The 19,526-nt window shown below is 42.4% G+C and overlaps 1 protein-coding gene and 2 long non-coding RNA genes across 3 annotated transcripts; all 3 read right to left on the reverse strand.

Annotated features, from left to right (window-relative positions):
- Positions 1-2,607: 2,607 nt before the first annotated feature.
- On the reverse strand, positions 2,608-5,591 carry LOC309377070. The gene is made up of 3 exons (XR_014171425.1): positions 5,496-5,591; positions 5,282-5,413; positions 2,608-2,828 (listed from the first exon to the last, which is right to left on the reverse strand). It is a non-coding gene; the product is annotated as an uncharacterized lncRNA (long non-coding RNA).
- Positions 5,592-6,742: 1,151 nt separating this feature from the next.
- LOC309375401 lies at positions 6,743-9,113 on the reverse strand. Its single transcript, XR_014170908.1, has 3 exons — positions 9,038-9,113; positions 7,548-7,600; positions 6,743-6,795 (listed from the first exon to the last, which is right to left on the reverse strand). It is a non-coding gene; the product is annotated as an uncharacterized lncRNA (long non-coding RNA).
- Positions 9,114-12,588: 3,475 nt separating this feature from the next.
- On the reverse strand, positions 12,589-17,901 carry LOC309375285 (phospholipase A2 inhibitor gamma subunit B-like). The gene is made up of 5 exons (XM_081920945.1): positions 17,740-17,901; positions 17,065-17,181; positions 16,162-16,314; positions 15,504-15,635; positions 12,589-12,974 (listed from the first exon to the last, which is right to left on the reverse strand). The coding sequence occupies exons 1-5, from the start codon at positions 17,849-17,851 to the stop codon at positions 12,760-12,762; spliced, it is 729 nt and encodes a 242-aa protein (XP_081777071.1). The 5' UTR covers positions 17,852-17,901; the 3' UTR covers positions 12,589-12,759.
- Positions 17,902-19,526: the final 1,625 nt, after the last annotated feature.

The following is a 19,526-nucleotide window of genomic DNA, read 5'->3' on the forward strand; positions in this document are numbered from 1 at the left end:
CCAGCTGTGATTATGTCAATCAAACCATACCCAAATGTCCGCGGCCCAAACACCTGAGCAAATAAAAAGGTTTTAACCTTGTTTATAAATTTATTGCCGTTATAAAGGAGACACATTTTAAAATGGAAACTTTAAGCATAGAAACGTTTGGTAAATGAGGCTCCCCTCCACAGGAACATAGAAAGCTGCCTTATAACAGGTCAGACCATTGTTCCGTCCAGTTTAGTACTGTCTACACTGATTGACTGTGGCTTTGCAGGGTTTCAGACAGAGCTTTTCCAAGCCCTATTTGGAGATGCCGAGAACTGAATCTGGAACCTTCTGCATGCCAAGCAGAGGCTCTGTTCCTGAGCTGCAGCCCATCCCTAGTTGAGTCCTGAAAACCGCAGTGACCAACACCACCATCTTGCCATAGACTCACTTATGCACCTTTTCCCCAGGACCTTTGTGTAAGTTCGATGGATTCTAAGAGTGGTCAATCCTTCATCTGCTGTTCTGTGGGGTCACTGTTTTGCAACTAGTTTTTGGGGCTTCCAGCACATATCACTCACCTGGTATAAGTATTCAAGGCCCACCCAGGTAGAAAAAGGCATTTGCTGGATCAGTCATGGGTGGGGAGTTAGAATGGGGCAGCTAGGGCTTCTGCAGTAAGGTTACCAGATTTTTTCCCCAATGAATCTGGGGACTCTTCATTGAAATGAGTTGGAATCATAGGATTTTGTAAGGGGACCGATTTGTAAATCTGGGGACTGTCTCTGGGTTCTCAAACTTAATCCATTCTGGGAGTGCAATCGACTCCTGAAACCATTCAAAAACCAAGGCGTGGCTTCCGATTGGCTGCAGGAGCTTCCTGCACTCAACTGGAAGCTGCCTTGGATGTTTGGCTTCCAAAAAAACATTCATAAACCAGAGCACTTACTTCCGGGTTTTCGGTGTTTGGAAACCGATTTGTTCGACAACTAAGCCGTTTGAGAATCAAAGTACCACTGTACCATTTAAAATTGCCAGTTGCTTGTTAACTGAAGGTTTCCAATTGACTTATGGCATGTTTAAACATAAAGAAATTCTACCATATAGACAGAACAAAACAACCCTCCCCTAACCGCCACAGGCTTGGAAGCATGCTAGTAACAAAACTACATCACCTTAGTCTAGCAAAAGATAAATGTTGTCAATGTTGCAACCCTAACAACAACGACAAAATTCTTTAAAGGATTGCCCCAAATGTGAAGAGGAAGTACCTTTGAGAATGAAAGGTGGGGAAGATAGATGTAGAAAGATTTGGGGGAAGAAATATGTGGTGGGGCTTAGGGGTTGGACGAGGATAGATGGTTTGATGTCCAGTGAGATAGGCTAGTTTCTTGGCCGTAAGGCGCAGAGAGAGATGAGAGGAGCCTGCATTGGCCAAAGGGTCTTGCCCAACCTTATCCAACTTGGAAGCCTCCAGATGTTTTGGATGGCATTTCCCATCACCTGTGCTGCTTGGGGCTGATGGGAACTATAGTTCAAAGCATCTGGAGGGCTTCAGCTTAAACACTTGTCCACAGCAGCAGATAGATATGGCCATAGATGGTCACATTAGTCCGCCCCATTTTAGACATCTCACTAGCAAATATGCAGTGTGTCCACATATCTGCCTTCATAGAGGCAAGTGTAACAATGCGTGGTAGTCTATACTCTTTACATGGTTTATTTTTATGGATCATGACATTAGTGCAATTGACATAAGTTTAATATGAAAGGCCTCCCCACATGAACTATCTGTGACCTTCGTACAAGCTCCTATCTCATATGGACCTGGAAAGAACAGCTAACTTCCTGATCCTAATAGTTGCAGAGAAGATCAGAACACAAATGTTTCTATTTTTCCAGGAAGGTCTGTTTACTCTTTATTAACCTCCTATAAGCAGGAATCAGACTTCAGACAGTGAAGATCTCTTTTAAGGTAATCTCAAGGACCTACATATCGCTGGACTAGGGACCAAATGAATGGATGAGAGACCTTTGTTTCCTTGCTGGCACAGGTTTCTGAAGGGGAGAGCTTAACTCTTGCAGAAGCCACATGTCTCAAATTTTTGATTTTGTGCTCTCCTTTGCTCCAATATAATGTACACCCCTTCATTATTTTGCTTTGCTATGTAATGAAATTGTGTCAAATATCCAATAGCAAAACTTTCATACCTGCTCTAACACAAGGGAGATAAGAACGCATTCTTACACTTTCATAATGTCTCTTACTTGCATCAATGGAGGATGAAGATTGTGTACAGAGAAACCTCTGACTTTCCTGTGGTTGGAAGATTGCCTACTTCACAAAAGAAAGTATTTGTTCCACAAACATTGGCCTTTGGCCCTGCCCACCACTGGCTGGTGACCCCCCCCCAAAGGTTGTCATGAGGAAATACATCACTCAGGCTGAAAAAGGGTTCTCCATCTCTGCTAAGTCTCATTGACCAACAGATCTTTAATGGACAAGCTCATCCTCATTTCTTTTTGTTTTATTTCTTTCCATGATTCATTGCAATTCAGTAAAATAACTTGGAAAACAAATTATTCTGAAAAACCAAATATAGTGAAGAACATGGAAAGGAAGGTCTCCCGTGGTGCTGACTAACAGGAGGGGGTTCATTAGAGGAGGATCTTCACTGCCAGAAGCCCCAACAGGGCCAGAAGGGGAAATCTCGATGATGGAGGTGCCTTATTGGCTGGTTTGCATTGAGCATTTAGTGTTTCAGAAGCAGTAACATGGAAGGTCGTTCTCATCATTTCTTGCACAGCTGCACAGTAAGACTTGGTAGTGCAACCTTTCACGATGATTTCATTCACCCCTGGAGATGGAAAGCAAAGACTACAGTTAAAACCCACAAACCAGGAAAAGGGAAAGTTCTCAAAATTAGGAATTAATTCAGTTCATTTCTCACAACGGGCCAGGCTAACCTGATGCTCCTGAACATTTTATTATTACAGTATTAGAACCAAGAATTAAACACAAACTTCTAACAGATAAAAAACATAGAGGTGGAATGGCGCTACCTGACCTAAATTTATATTACGACGTTGTCTGTTTAAATTGGTTAAAAGAGTGGATTGTATTAAAAGATAGTGATTTGTTAGATCTAGAAGGATTTAACAATCTTTATGGTTGGCATGCGTATTTAGCTCGCCTCTAGAATCAATTACAATAAAAAAGAAAAACATGGAATGAGAATGGGCCACATATAAAGATCTGATTAAGGAAAAAGATAATAAATTGGTAATTAAAGATTATGAGGAAATTAAACAACACGTTACGGGTTGGATCGAATACAATCAATTGCATGAAGTGTTCAGGACAGATAAGAAAAAAGTTTCTCAAATGAACCTTCATTATTAGAAAAGGTGTTATTACAAAACAAAACTAAGGTAATATCAAAAATGTATGATACCTTATTGGAGTGGGAGGCCAAAGACGAACAGGTCAAGGAGGTAATGATCAAGTGGGCTTTAGATATTGGGAAAACCATTAACTTAACAGCATGGGAAAAACTATGGAGAAAGAACTGGAAATTTACAGCCTGTGAAGTATTGAGGGAAAATCTAATCAAGATGTTTTATAGATGGTACTTAACACCTACCAAAATAGCTAAAAGTTATAAGACAAAAACAAATCTGTGCTGGAGGTGTGGTAAAACATAGGGGACACTTATACATATTTGGTGGACGTGTGAAAAAAATCAAAAGCTTCTGGAACATAGTATATGACGAGCTTAAAAAATGTTTAAGTATAACTTTATGAAAAACACAGAAGCTTTTCTATTAGGGATAACGGACACGGGTATAGCAAGAGAAGATCAGAAAATATTCCTCTCTGCCACAGGAGCAGCAAGGATCCTAATTGCTAAAAACTGGAAAAAAGAAACTGCCCAAAAAAAGGAATGGCAAGACAAACTGTTAGAGTATATTGAACTGGCTAGATTAACAGAGGCAATTAGAGATCACACTAGAAAAGAATTTCAAAAAGCATGGGGAAAATGCAGAGAATACTTCACAAAACAGTGCCCTAAAACAGTGTTTTTCAACCACTGTTTCACGGCACACTAGTGCGCCGCGAGATGTTGCCTGGTGTGCCGTGGGAAAAATTGAAAAATTCGTAAGATTTTAAAATAAAGTGTTTTATAATTTTTCATATTTCTGTTTGCTTACTATTTCATAATAAAGTAATTATAAAATACATGCTTTGTGTTTATTTGATTCCTATTCAAGAGAATTACTTTATATATAGTCAATATAGGCACAGAGTTAATTTTTTTAACATTTTCTAATGGTGGTGTGCCTCATGATTTTTTTCATGAAACAAGTGTGAATTTGCCCAAAAAAGGTTGAAAAACACTGCCCTAAAATACATACCTGGACTTGTTTCGATTAATGTCTGTAGGAGACTTTGTGGATATTTAAGTTATAATTAGAAAAATCTTAATAATTATTCATAAAGGAAACAGCTTATAAGAAGTAATTAAGGAGGCCAGATACAGGATAAAGGAAGTCTTTTATTTGGTTGTTTGTATTGTTGTATGTTATGCTTATTGTATGTGATGTTCATGTTTAATGAGGGTGGATTTCTGTATTGGGGGGTGGGGGTGTATGTTATGTTGTAAATAAAATTTCCTATAAAAATTTAAAAAATAAAATAAAAATAGAACACATCTCACAGACAGATTTTATGCATTTCTCTGGACTTTGAATGGCATTTGCAACACATGCAAAATATGCTTCTTGCTGGTGAACTCATTGAAAAGCATGCATTGTTTCCAAGGGGATTCTACTTAGGGTAGACCCACTGAAATTAACAGAACTAAGTTAGCTGTGCCCATTCGTTTCAATGGCTCTACGCTGTGGTTGATACAGTGGTACCTCGGGTTAGTTCTTAACCTGAAACCGTTCTTAACCTTTTGCCTTCCACTGCCACTGCGCCACCGGCGCACGATTTCCATTCTCATCCTGGGGCAAAGTTCACAACCTGGAGCAACTACTTTGGGGTTAGCGGAGTTTGTAACCCAAAGTGTTTGTAACCCAAGGTATCACTGTATTGGCTACAACCCTGAAGAGTTACATAAAATGTGCACATTTCAGGTAAAAAGTAAACACGAAATTGGTTAAAAAAATGCAAGCAGATGAACAGAGCAGCATGGAACAGACCCCTGTGACTGATTGCTAGCAAGACCAAAATGGGACAGGACTTGCTGCTCAGCCAATCCCTGCTCATAATCAGCAATATCAACATAGTAGATCTTAACAGAATTACCAGATTTGAGAGTAGCATCCAGACAGTGGTCCTCATCTCCTGTACATTCTACCTCCTCTGTAGAGCACGGGAAATTTTGAGTAAAGCAGGCTGGACATTTTTTCCCGTTGGCTTTACTGTTGATTGGTGGCACTATGGGGGGGGGGGAGCAGAGACACTGTCAGAAAAGGAAATATACTGGGACCATTCTCCAGCCCAAGGACCATGTTCTCACGTGGGGTGCACATGCCAGTCGTAGATGGGGCCTGAAGCAGAAGTGCGTGGAGCAATGAATGCTAAGCCTTACTTTCATACAGTAGGCTAGTTTCTCTATCTTGGCAAGTGAGAGATGTCATCACAATTCACATTCTGACCAGGCAAAAACATTCAGTGAGGTTTGGGCCTCTCCTTTGGAGGTTTTCAAGCAGAGGTTGGATGGCCATCTCTCGTGGATGGTCGGTTCAAATGGGGACAGGTGGTCCTTGAGGTATTGGGAAACATTTTTATGTTCCTATGTTCACACACACACACACACCCCATGGCACAACCTGGCCTCTGGAACACAGAGCAGGAAAAGAGGATGAGAGCTAAACTATACCTACATTGAGGAGAAACAGATGCACAGTAATCCCCCTTGCAGCAGACAACCTTTCCTCTGGCAGTAAACATCTTGCCCAAATTCAGATAAAATGGTTCAAGTCCGCAGATGCCAGGAGATAGACAGCTTTTCATTATTTCTTGGTTTGGTCCATCAGCTGCAGAGAAGGAATAGTAATAGTAATAGTAATAATAATAATAATAAAGCAGAGACTAGAGGGTGAAGCAAGGCAGGTGGGAGGAGGCCTTGCCTGACTAAGTCTCTCCCCTCACAGTTCTTCTTCCAGGACCAGCTCCCTTGTGAGGACTCCTAGATAAGCATTTAGGGCAGTGTCCTACAATGCATTGTCCCTCTGGCATTGCTGGACTACAGCTCCCATTAGCCCTTGCCAGCACAGTGAAGGGCCAGGAATGATGGGAACTGTAGTCCAGCAACATATGAAGGGACGCCAGCCCTTGACCACCGTGCCAAGATACCTCAGGCTGCAGAGGGCTGGAAAAGTGAGCTCTCTGCTTGAAAACTTAGAGGCCATGTTCTCTAGATGTTTTTGAGAATACAATCCCCACCAGCCACAACCACAGCCACAGTCTGCACTGCCAATGGTGAGGGGTGATGGGAGTTGTAGTCCAAAGCATTCGGAGGCCCCTAGCTTTGGGTGGGCTGCATTTAGAGAGCTGCTAGCAATCTAAGCAGTCACCACTGCAGGTGAATGAATGAATGAATGAATGGCCTGATTCCAACGAGGGCTTCTTGATATACCTTTTTGCAAACCTATGGCCTATGGCCTGGCCTGAATTTGGTGGAGATCCTTCTCACTCACCTACTGTGACTTCAACAACAGCAACAGCACATCTGTCTTCAGCAGCACTGCAGTTCGCCATCGTGCCTGTACAGTTCAAGCCTGGCCCTGTGCAGGTTTCGCACTCCAAGGAGTCACCTGCAGGAGAGAAGATGCAAGGTTTCCTAAGCAGGGTCCATGTGCACACATCATTCTACGTTATCATCTGCAAAAGGGGCCAGGATTCCACAAATGTGTGTCAAGCAGTGGTGGAGCTTCATGCTCCAGGACCGCGGGGTGGAGAGCAGGCGGGGGCGGGGCTGGCATGCGTCCTAGGGGCATGGCACACCATCCGCAGGGATGTGACGTGCTGCCAGCAGGGGCGTGCATCCTGGGGGCATGGTGTGGCGTGCAGCGTGGGCAGGGGGGCACCCCACCAGGCTTGTGCTGCCGGGGGCGGTGCACTCCTCCTGCAGTCCTCTTCCTCTGCCAGTGGTGTCAAGTGCAACGCTGTTCCTGCTCTGTGTAATGTGACACTCACCAGCTTGAAGGTGATACAGTGGTACCTCGGGTTAAGTACTTAATTCGTTCCGGAGGTCCGTTCTTAACCTGAAATTGTTCTTAACCTGGAGCACCACTTTAACTAATGGGGCCTCCTGCTTCCGCAGCGCCACCAGAGCCCAATTTCTGTTCTTATCCTGATGCAAAGTTCTTAACCTGAAGCATTATTTCTGGGTTAGCGGAGTGTGTAACCTGAAGCGTATGTAACCTGAAGTGTATGTAACCCGAGGTACCACTGTATATTGGTTTCCACCCCGGTCAGCCCTTCCAGATTTCCCAGCTTGGATCTCCTTTACTCCCAAGCATCCCACTGCAACACACACCGGCCCTAGAAGATTACGACTGCCTACCTGGGATTAGAAGCACAGAGAAGAGAAGAAGTCCCAAGAGAGCCGGCATGGTGCTGGGGACACGAACTGAGTAGAATTTCACCCCTGTTGTTGCAAACTGTAGATACAAATCTCCTGGCCAATTAATCATTTGAGAAGTTCATGGGATCAAGTATACATATTGGGGGTTGGATGTGTGTGTAGGGGTGGAAAACTAAATTATTCCCCCCCCCCATTTCAACAAATAATTTTTAAAAATAAATAAATCCCAAACTTAATAAGCAACCAATTTAAGGAGCCAAATCCATCCAGGAAGGCTGTAAGGCTCACCTCATATTTTATCAGAATCCTGCTGTCATGTGGAGGTGCTCAATGTATGTGCCAGTGGAGATCATAGCAGTCAGGTGCGCTGCCATTTTCTTCTCAGTTCCATCCGAGAGCGGTGTGTATATGTGTGTTGCACGTGTGTGCACGTGTGTGCACACACACACACACACACACACTCCTAATAACTAGAGGCTGGCATGACTAAACCAAGTGAGATCAACCTTATCTCCTTTTTAGATAGTGTTACTCGTGTGGTAGATCACGGGAACACCTTGATTTCAGCAAAGTATTGGGTAACTGTGGTATGTTAAAGTTTTCCTAGCAATGCTCAGCTCCCTTAACAAGCTATAGCTGCCAGCATTCTATGGGAGAAGTGTGCTTTACATGTGTGGTTGTGAGCTTACTCCCAAGTATGTATGGCAATGAGCATAGCCCAGCAAAAATTTCCTGACCAGCTTCTCTGTCTTCTACCGACAGACTGAGTGTCCCCTCATTTTGATGGTAGCAGCAACAGAAGGGGACTTTTCAATGGTGGCCCCCTTTGACTTCCAAAGGGCATGGCACATACCCTCCTATTCTTCCAGGTCTGTAAGATTTAATGTTTTAACACCATTTGATTTTAATCTGTTTATAGCTATGTATTAGTTTTAGCTTTGTTTAGTTTTTATATATCACCCTAGATTCCTCTTTCAGTGGCACAGGAAAGAAACATCTTTTCTTAAATAAAATAAATAGCAACCTAACCATGAGCGGTAACCCCTCTTCCAGAACATTGCCATTTCTCAGAAATACAAACTGGTATTATTTCTAGATTTAGGCCACATTCACACCATCCATTCGAAGCCCTCTGATACCACTTTAAACAGCTGCAGCTTTACCCAAAGAATTCTGGGAACTGTTGTTGTTTGTTAACGGTGCTGAGGGTTTTTAGGAGTGCCTCTGTTGCCCTCCAAGAGCGACACATCTCAGAGTACTCCATGAAGGCAGATTGATTCTTAACCATTCTGAAAACTGAAGCTCCCAACAATTCTCAGCACCCTTCACAAACCACACCTTCAAGAATTGTTTGGCGGCACCCATGACTATTTAAAGTGGCATTGAGAGTGCTTTGAACAGATGGTGCAAATGTGATCTAAGAGTCTGCCAAGTCTAGAGCTCCAAAACGGATGTAGCATGTGACTTACCACAAGTTGTGAAGGACTGCAGGGCAGCTGCTCCTCAATCAGGATGTCTTCTTCTGGCTGCTAAAGGTCACTTATGGCACATCTATTCCGGAATACCTTACCTGATGTAGGAGCCAAAGGCTTTGGAACGACACACAAGAAATATTTGCATTTCATGCTATATATGATAGCACCAATTTTATGTTCCCCACGATTGCTACACCCATTCACTACTCAAGGTTTTTAAATATACATACATCCATAAAAATATGGTAGAACAAAGTTCAGTTGGGTCAAACAGCTTTTTTTTAAAAATCCCCATAAAAATGAAGTGCAACATAGCATAAAGATCAAGCATAGAGCAATGAAATAAAATGAGACAATGGTGTGGGAGGGAACCAAGGTACAAAAACCAGATGTCATCAAGGTAGAAAGACACACCTTATTCTGGATATATCACTTCCAGGTTCGTGTGAAGATTAAGATAGATGAATCTGTACATTTCTGCTTCTGATTCTCATTTTTTTGCCCATATCCCCATAACGAAGAACCAAGAAACATTGCATTGGATGCAATAATTATATTCATTATATAGCAAAGGAAAAGAGCTGCAACAAACTGAACTGCTTTGTGAGTTTAAGGGCTGGTGGAATTTGGATCAGCTGGTGGGAGGCGAAAGAAAGTACAGTGGACGCTCGGGTTGTGAACATGATCCGTGCGGGATGCATGTTCACAACCCACACAGGCGCGTCTGCACACATACAGGTTGCAATTCGGCATTTCTGCACATGGGTGACTGCCGAAACCTGGAAGTAACCTGTTCCAGTACTTCTGAGTATTGGTGGGTCCGTAACCTGAAAAAACGCAACCTGAAGCGTCTGAAACCCGAGGTATGACTGTACCTCTTCCCACAGCACAGTGTTAAATGATGGGTATCGCTTCCACAGGGCGCAATGATCGCCACCAGCTTGTATGGCTTTAAAAGAGGAATGGGCAAATTCATGGAAGAGGAGGCCACCAATGGCTACATGTCATGATGGCTATATTCTGCCCTGATGATCGGAGGCAGTAATACTTCTTAAGATCAGTTATTAGAAGACACAGGAGAGGGAGAGAGCTCTGAGGCCTGAATCCTTCTTGCAGGTTTCTGAGCTAGATGGGCCATTGAGCTAATCCAGCAGGACGCGTTTCATGTCCTGAGGTTCTCAAGCTGTGTGAATGTGTACATGTGAATATTTGCTGCCCTCATATTCGTAACATGATGTCTAAAACAACGCCCCTATAAACACTGCCTTTCATTTCCAGTCAGTCTTGAGGGCCAAATGCTGGCTTCCAGGCCTCATTCCTGGATCCTCAGGACTCTCCTTAGTTAGGCAATAAACCTGACCGAGACCATGGTCCTCCCCAAAGGCCACTCCTCTTGCTGGTTCTCCTTCTCGTCCTCTCTTCAGGTGGTTGCGCCTGCCAATAGTGCATCCTTTAACTGTAATAATGTCTCTTGTTTCCATCACTGGAGAATGAAGAGGGCGTGTCTCTTGCAGTGCTATTTTTCTAGAAAAAGAGGTGAAGGAACACCACAAACACTTCCCTCGTTCTCTTGCAATGGCAATGGCACCCACCTAAGAGGTGCCAGAATTGAGATCTGGTGAGTTCTGGCTGAAAAAAAGCCCTGCCAACAACCCTGTGTAGTAGGCTCATCTGAGAGTGAGTGAGTGAGTGAGTGAGTGAGTGAGTGGCCCAAGGTCTCCTGTGACTGAGTGGGGATCTTCCAACTTCACAATTCTATGATGCTAAGCTTTGTGGATCTTTAAAAGGCTGGCAAACTCCATTGTGCTGCTGTTGTGAATAAGGCATTAAGCTTTTTAACTAACTCCTTTTGAGGTTCTAAATAAATGTTTGTGTTAGGCTTTGAAGCACTGCAAGGGTGTGAGCGTTGGGGTTGCCATATTTCCAAAAGTAAAATTCCTGACACCCACAAAGTTGTTTTAGAAACCCATCCAAATTGTTAAGCTTTTCGAGTGATTTTAAGCTTTTTGAGCTGTTTCCATGGCTTTTTCCATCGCTTTGCCATCCATCTGGGTTTTGCCTGACATTTTGCTGATATTTTAAAAAGTGAAAATCCGTACACCAAAATTCCTTTGTTTTCAACATCCGAATACTGGACACCATTTTCGACATCTGAATCCTAGATATGTCTGGGGAAACCTGTACGTTTTGCAGCCCTAGTGTGCTGTCCAACTGAATTCAATTGCTAGGAGGCAGGCATTATACCTGAGCTGTAGGTGTGTTGCCTATGTTAATCTCCTGTGTGTGTGTGCGCGTGTGTGTGTGTGTGCGTGTGTGGGTGTGTGTGTGCGCTCTCCATCATCATGTATATAAATGCAAAAGTAACACTGAGCATGTAAACATTCCTCAATCAGCCTTTGGTTGATTGACATCTAGTGCCCTTTTAAAATGTGTTGGAGTGGGGTGTTTGTGTTATTGGGTTGTTTTTGTTTTTATTATATATTTTGTGGTTTTATGTTGTGACCGCGGTGTACAAATTTCAATAATAATAATAATAATAATAATAATAATAATAATAATAATACTAGACTAGACCCACCCCCGGGACTGGCAGAGTTAGTGTCCCTTTAACAGGCAGGCAGAAATTCAGATCAGAATAAGCATTTTGAGTGTTATTCATTAGAAGTCCATGGGATTTAAATTCCCACTTTTAACAGTTTAAGAGGGTTGTAGATTCCTGTGTGCGCTCTCACCAACCGGACTGGGACAGCATATGTGTAAGATTTCAGGCCTGAGCACACTTGGATAAGCTTACAGTTTAAACCATGCACAGTTTGATCCATGCGTGTTTGCTTAAATATCTGTCCCACTGAGTGTTAGGAAAACATTCTTTAAGAAACAGATAAAAGTTCCTGAAAGCTTTAAAGAGGGTTCCAGAATTTTTCTTTAGTGTGTAGGAGTGGCTTGATTGGTGTCAGCTGGAGTTGCAAATAAAGGGAAGAAGTTGCAATTTCTGCACAAGTAAAGCACACAAATATGCTGTACACATATACTGTGACAACAAAGTTGGAAGTAAGACAATGTGTGCTGCTGATACTGTGAGTTTTGCTGTGTCAGGATTGTTAATTACTGGACTGAGATTATACCATGCTGGAGAGATAAAGAAGGAATGTAAATAGCTTGTATATAATAGTAACAAAAATGCTCGTGCAACCAGTTAAGCAATAAAGCTCTTGACTCTGAATTTTAGTATGACTCCTTTCGTTGTCCTCTGCCTCCGGGGAAAACTCTGCTACAAACAGTAAGAAGTGGTTTTACCGAGGTGCCACCACACAAGCAGAAAAGCGCAGCAGAAGTGTGTGGGCAGTAACCTGTAATGCTGAGGCAGCTCAGCCAGCCCTCCCCTTTTCCCGTATTCCACCAGCAGTGTGTGTATATGGGGGCACGGAGGGGAGGATGTTCCTGATGTCCCTATTTTCATCTGAGAAATCTTGGCAGCCATGAAATGCGTTCCACAGGTTGAAAAAGGTCCCCTGTTTCTGCTGAGGTTGTTTGGCCAACAGATCTTCACGAAAGCATTTCACTGTCATTTCTGCAAAAGAACAAACCGGCTCTTTGTAAGTCAGTAAGTTATCTACGTAGGAATACAAATCCCTCTGGAGAAAAACCAAACCGAAAGTAGAGACGGACATGGAAAGGAAAGTTGTCCTCAGTGCCGGGTCACAGGAAGGAGTTCATTACAAGAGGATCTTCACCAGCAGAAGCCATGACAAGGCCAGAAGAGGAGATCTCAGTGATGGGGGTGCCTTACTGGCTGGCTCACATTTACCATCTAGAAATGCAGAAGTAACTGCTCTCAAGGTACTCTTAAAATTTCGTGGCAAAGCATTTAGTTGTATAATATCGCAGTAAGTCTTGGTAGTGCAACCTTTCATGGTGATTCCAAACCCTCCTGCAGATGAAAAGGAAAGATGGGAGGTCAGGGGACGGGCACTATTCCCAGTATTCCCCAATGCAAGTTTGATTTGTCTCCCACCATGGTCAAACGGGCTAACAAAATAAATAAAGAACAAAATAAAGATAAAGGCTAAATAAATAAATAAATAAATAAATCTTTCAAAAATGTCCCACATTGTGCTATATGAGGTGCATGTGGAGCCATGTCTGTTGATTTCAATGAATATACTATGAGTAAGACTAGTCTTGGATATAGCCCATTGATGGGGATGTTCCTATGGATTGAAACAGTATAGGACAAAGAATGTTCTTCTTCCAGGCGCCACTCATGTCGACCTCAAGTGTAGCCATTTTTCTGGCATAGATTTAGGGTGAAAATGTATTTGACCTGGCAAAGGACAGTCCTCTATTTGAAGGTCTATCAGAAGCTCTAAGAGACAAGCTCTGTTAATGGGCCTGTCTGGTCTCCAAAGCTCCTGAGGAAGTATTGCTCCAGATATTGTGGGATAATAATATTATTATTATATTATATAATCAGCATCATCTTTAAAAAAAAGATGATGGGGTGGCAACAAGAAAACAGGTCTTTTCTGTGGTGGTTCATTGACTGTGGAATGCTCTGCCACCATCACTACATGTATTAGGGTGGCAGGCAAAAACATTATTCTTTTCTAGGCCTTTGGTCATTAAATAATCTACGGCCTGCTAAAGCTTGGGGGCCTGTTGTTGTTGTATGTATGTATGTATGTATTTATTTATTTATTTTCAATGCAGAATCATAACAAAAATTACAAACATTGAATCCAAAATAATACTATACAAACAAACAAAACGGAACATACAAAAAAAAGCAGAAAAGAAAAAGCAAAAAAAGCAAAGGAAACAAAACTAAACTAAACAAAAACGAAAAAGCACACATCTACAGAAAAATACCATATCATTACGTACATTTACACATACTGACTTCCTTCCTCTGTTCTAAGACCTCAAAACATTTACTCTTACTGTATTGTTGTGTCTGGTTAGATTACTTCCATCTTTGTACTTAATTTATTTATTTACACCTTTTTCTTTTCTTTAACCCTGTAAAGCATCATTCATTACATACCAATATACTTACTCCAGAGCAATGTTTTTTCATATACTCTTTAGCACAACCCCATTCTTTTAATAATTTCTGGTCCGATTGTCCCCTTATGAATGCTGTGAGTCTTGCCAGATTTATGTATTCACAAAATTTAATTTGCCAATCTTTCACTGATGGAATTTTTCTCCCTTTCCAATTTTTTGCTATAAGCATCCTGGCAGCTGTTGTTGAATAAAGGAATACTTTCCTTTGATTTTTGGGAATATCATTTGTAATTAAACCTAAAAGGAATGCCTCCGGTTTTTTACTGAAAGATATTTTAAGCATCTTTTTGAGTTCTTCGTAAATTTCATTCCAGAATTGTTTAATAGGTTGGCATTCCCACCACATGTGAAACATTGTTCCTATTTCTTTTTTACATCTCCAACAGGTATTCGATTTTAATTTGTAAATTTTAGCCAATTTTACTGGAGTTAAGTACCATTGGTACACCATTTTCATAAAATTTTCTCTTATTGTATAACATGCCGTGAACTTAATATCATATTTCCATAATTTCTCCCATTGTTCCAGCCAAATCACATATCACATGCCCATTTAATCATAACTTCTTTTACTTCTTCATCCTTTAATTCCCATTCTAATAATAAATTATACAGTTTGGATATATTCTGTTTTGAGTTTTGTAATAATACTTTTTGTAACAGGCTTGGGGGCCTGTTGTTGTTACAGTCATACCTTGGAAGTCAAATGGAGTCTGTTCGACTTCCAAAACGTTCGGAAACCAAAGCACAGCTTCTGATTGGCTGCAGGAGCCAATTGGAAGCCACAGAAGCTGCGCCGGACATTCGGCTTCTGAAAATCATTTGAAAACAGGAACACTCACTTCCGCTTTTCAATCGTCTGGGAGCCGATTTGTTCGGGAGCCAAGGAGTTCGGGATTCAAGGTATGACTGTCTTATTATTATGCTGCCTCTTACTATGTCTTTTGTTATATCTGAAGTTCCCGAACTTTCTTTTCAATTCAAATGCATCTCCAGACTGATTGTGCACTTTTCTGGTTTGGTAAAGTGTTTTAAATGGGGTAAAAAAAACATGCAGAAAAGGTGCTTACAAAATATGCTTCTGGCAGATGAATTCATTGGAAAGCATGGGTGTCTCCAACTAAAATTGGCTCAGAGCACACCCACTGAAATTAACAGACCCAAGTTAGCCCTGCCCATTAATTTCAACTGGTCAACGCTATGATTAACATCAGCTAAAACCCAGCATACGTTACCTAAAAAGTGCACATTTCAAATAAAAAGTGAACCCAAAATGCATTAAAAAACACAAACAACTGGATAGAACAGGGTGGAATTAGATTTTTATGACGGCGGGCCAGCAAGACCATAATGCAACAGAATTTGCCAGAAGAGCATAACAAATCAGAATTACCAGTTTTGATGCTTGCATCCAGACAGTGGTCCTCTATTCCTGTACATTTTGTCACCTTTGTAGAGCACGTAGGAGTCAACGAATAGCAGGCTGGGCATGTTTTCCCATTGACCTTTTTCATCATTGGAGGCACTGAAATAAAGCAAAGAGGCAGTGTATACTCACGCATTCCTCTCTATCCTCCATCCAGGCAAGCCAAGAGACATTATCACAATTTAAGGACCACAGATCTTGCCAACCAAAAACATTCAAGGGGATTGTGGCTGTTGGGTGTGGCCTGGAGAGATGGGGCATGGCCGAGGAGGGAGTGTGATCTAGGCTAGTGTACTTCAACCTTGGGTTCCCAGATGTTGTGGGACCAGAACTCTCATCTTCCCTGACCTTTGGTTGCTCTGATGAGGGATGATGGGAACTGTAGTTCAACAACACCTGAGGACCAAAGTCAGAAAACCTTGGTCTAGAGAGAATGCACGGTCCAGATAGAGAGGCCTGGAGGGGGCACAATTGGCTCCCAGATATGATGTTGTCCTCCACTGTGCTGCACAGTGGCAAATGATAAATCTGTGATTCAGGAGCGCCCTGATGAAATCAGTGGCACAGCCTGACCTCTGGGGCATAGAATGAGGTGGGGGAATGGAAGAAAAAAAACTATACCCACACTGAGCTGAATCAGATGGGCACTCAGCACCCTCGCAGCAGATAGTCATTCCTCTGGAGGTAAACATCTTGCCCAGATTTACATAAAATGGTCCCAAACTGCAGACTAGAGCTGGTGCACAGCCTTTCAGGACCCTCTGATATGATTTTCCAGCTGCAGAGAATGAACGAATAGCATATGGATTTAGGGCAGCCTTCCACATCATGAGGCCCTTCTGGTTTTGCTGGGCTACAACATCCCTCAGCCCCTGAGAGCCCAGTGAAGGCTCAGAAATGACAGGAACATCTAGAGGAAGGGACATTGGTCCTTCACCACAGAGTTACGGTATCTCAGACTTCAGGAGATTGGGAAAGAGAGATTTTTTGCTTGGGAAGCTAGAGGCTGTGTGCCTCAGATGTTTTTGACTATGACATACCCTCCAACATTTCTCTGATGAAAACAGGGACGTCCCATTCCATAACAACAACAACTTTATTATTTATATCTGCCCATCTGACTGGGTTGCTCCAGCCACTCTGGAGGGATTCCAACATCCATAAAACATAATAAAGCATAAAATAAAACATAAAAAATATACCCTCCAACATTTCTCCGATGAAAAGAGGGACGTCCTAAGGAAAAGCAGGACATTCAGGGATCAGATCAGAAACTGGGACTGTCCCTGGAAAATAGGAATACTTGGAGGGTCTTCTGTGAGTTTATGATCCATATCAGCCTGTTAGCACTGCCAATAATAATAATTTATTATGTATTAATAATTTATTATATGCCGCCCATCTGACTGCCACTTAAGGCAGCTTCCAACCAATTAAAACACAGTTAAGACATCAATATATATATATTGATATGCCTTTTGCAAAATCTATGCCTGGACCTCATTTGGTGGGGATCCTTCTCACTCACCTATTTTGCTTTCACTAAAAGCGACAAAGCAGGTGTCGTCATCAGCGCCGCACTTTGTCATGCTGCCTTTGCAGCTGATGCCTGCCGCTGTGCACGTTTCACACTCCAGCGAGTCACCTGTAGAAGAGAAAATGAAAGGTTTCATAAGCGGTGTCCAGGTGGAGACACCGCTCTACAAAATGGGGGCAGGAGCTCACAAACATGGGTCAAGCGCAACACGGTTCCTGCCCTATGCAATGCCACACTCACCATCTTGAAGTCAGTATATTGGTTTCCAGCTCAGTCCAGGGGCGCCAAATTGCCCCCCAACTAGAGGGGGCCCAGCATTGTGTGACATCATATGCACATCATGTGCCACTCCACACATCCTGGCTCACACATGACGGAGACAGGGGATAGAGTGGGCAGAGGGCAATCTTCAACCTCCATGCATTCTGCTCCCACGCGGCATGTGAGTGCTGCATGGTGGCAGCAGGTATCCAAAAAGGAGGCCCCTCAGTATTGGGGTGACTCAGCCCCCTACTCACAAATATTGAGAGGGCTGAAGCCCCTTCCACCACCTATAGTTGGTGCCCTGCTTCAGTCAGCTCTTCCAAAATCAACAGCTTATATCTGGCTTACTCCCAGGTATCCCACTGCAACACACACCAGCCCTCGAAGATTACTACTGCTCACCTGGAGTTAGAAGCACAGAGAAGAGAAAAAGTCCCAATGCAGCAGGCATGGTTCGTGAGAAGAAATGCGCAGCAGGAGCATGTGCAAAAAGCTTGGTTCCTCGTGAAGCCATTTTTTTCAGCCTGCTGTCTGCAAAATTAATAAATCAAAAGCCAGATTGGAAGCATGTATGATTTTTTTTAAAATGTCCCAATTTCTCAGTACAGTAAGATGCTGGAATCTGGACACCATACATAGAAACCTTCCTCTCCTGTGAATCTTCTGAGAAATTCATGGGATAACAGAGGGATCTCATCTAGTGATGAGGCAAACACGTATTAGCAAGGTTGGGAAGCTAATTCATCCTTGGCCCAGTATACAGTGGTGCCTCGCAAGACGAAATTAATTCGTTCCACGAATTTTTTCGTCTAGCGAATTTTTCGTCTTGCGAAGCATGAAATCCCATAGGAATTCATTGAAAATCAATTAATGCGTTCCTATGGTCAAAAAAAGTCCAAACAAAGCCAAATTTGGTACAACAAGAGTTTATTAAGTACTCTTTAAAGTCACACATACTGTAAAAAGCATTTCAAAATTCAAACCCAGATTTTTTTTAAAAAAACAGCAGAGTGGCCCAATGGTCACAGAAAATCATAAAAATGCAGGAAAAAAACCACAAGCTTCCAGATTCTTGCAAACCCCTCCCGAACTGTTCCCCCAGCCACCCAGAACACAGAAATTCAAATCCAGATTTTTTTTAAAAAAAGCAGAGTGGCCCAATGGTCACAGAAAATCATAAAAATGCAGGAAAAAAACACAAGCTTCCAGATTCTTGCAAACCCCTCCCCAACACCAAGTCCTTGAATTCCAAACACCCCAACCCAAAATCCACCCCCCCAAAAAAAGTTTTAAAAGCTTAACTTACCAAATGGCTGCAAAAGAAGTTTTGGAAAAGCTTCAAAAATCACCAAAGTCTTTAAAAACCTCAAAAAGGCTACTATGTACACTGTGTTCTATGAGTTGCTCCTCAAAGTCAAGTCGCAACTGTATTAATGGTGTTAAGAAAAAGGAAACAAACTTGCAAGACTTTTTCGTCTTGCGAAGCAAGCCCATAAGGAAATTCGTCTTGTGAAGCAGCTCAAAAAAACGGAAAACCCTTTCGTCTAGCAAGTTTTCCGTCTTGCGAGGCATTCGTCTTGCGGGGCACCACTGTACCTGAAGGAGTATCTTCACCTCCATCGTTCTGAGGTCCAGCTCCGAGGGCCTTCTGGCGGTTCCCTCACTGCAAGAAGTGAGGTTTCAGGGAACCAGGCAGAGGGCCTTCTTGGTAGTGGTGCCTGCCTTGTGGAACACCCTCCCATGAGATGTCAAGGAAATAAACAACTATCTGGTGTTTAGAAGACATCTGAATGCAGCCCTGTTTAGGGAAGTTTTTAATGACTGATGTTTTAATGTATTTTTAATCTCTTGTTCGAAGCCGCCCAGAGTGGCTGGGGAAGCCCAGCCAGAGGGGCGGGATATAAGTAATAAATTATTATTATTATTATTATTATTATTATTATTATTATTATTATTATTATTATTATTATTATTATTATTATTTGCCCTCACAGTTCAACAAAAAGCTTCCCTTGCTTCAAACTTCATTATAAACCAGGGGTCAGCAACCTTTTCCAGCCGTAGGCCGGTCCACCGTCCCTCACACCATGTGGTGGGCCGGACTATATTTTGAAAAAAATAATGACAAAATTCCTATGCCCCACAAATAACCCAGAGATGCATTTTAAATAAAAGGGCACATTCTACTC

The sequence above is a fragment of the Podarcis melisellensis genome (assembly GCF_964234715.1).
Source record: "Podarcis melisellensis genome assembly, chromosome: 8".
NCBI lineage: Eukaryota > Metazoa > Chordata > Lepidosauria > Squamata > Lacertidae > Podarcis > Podarcis melisellensis.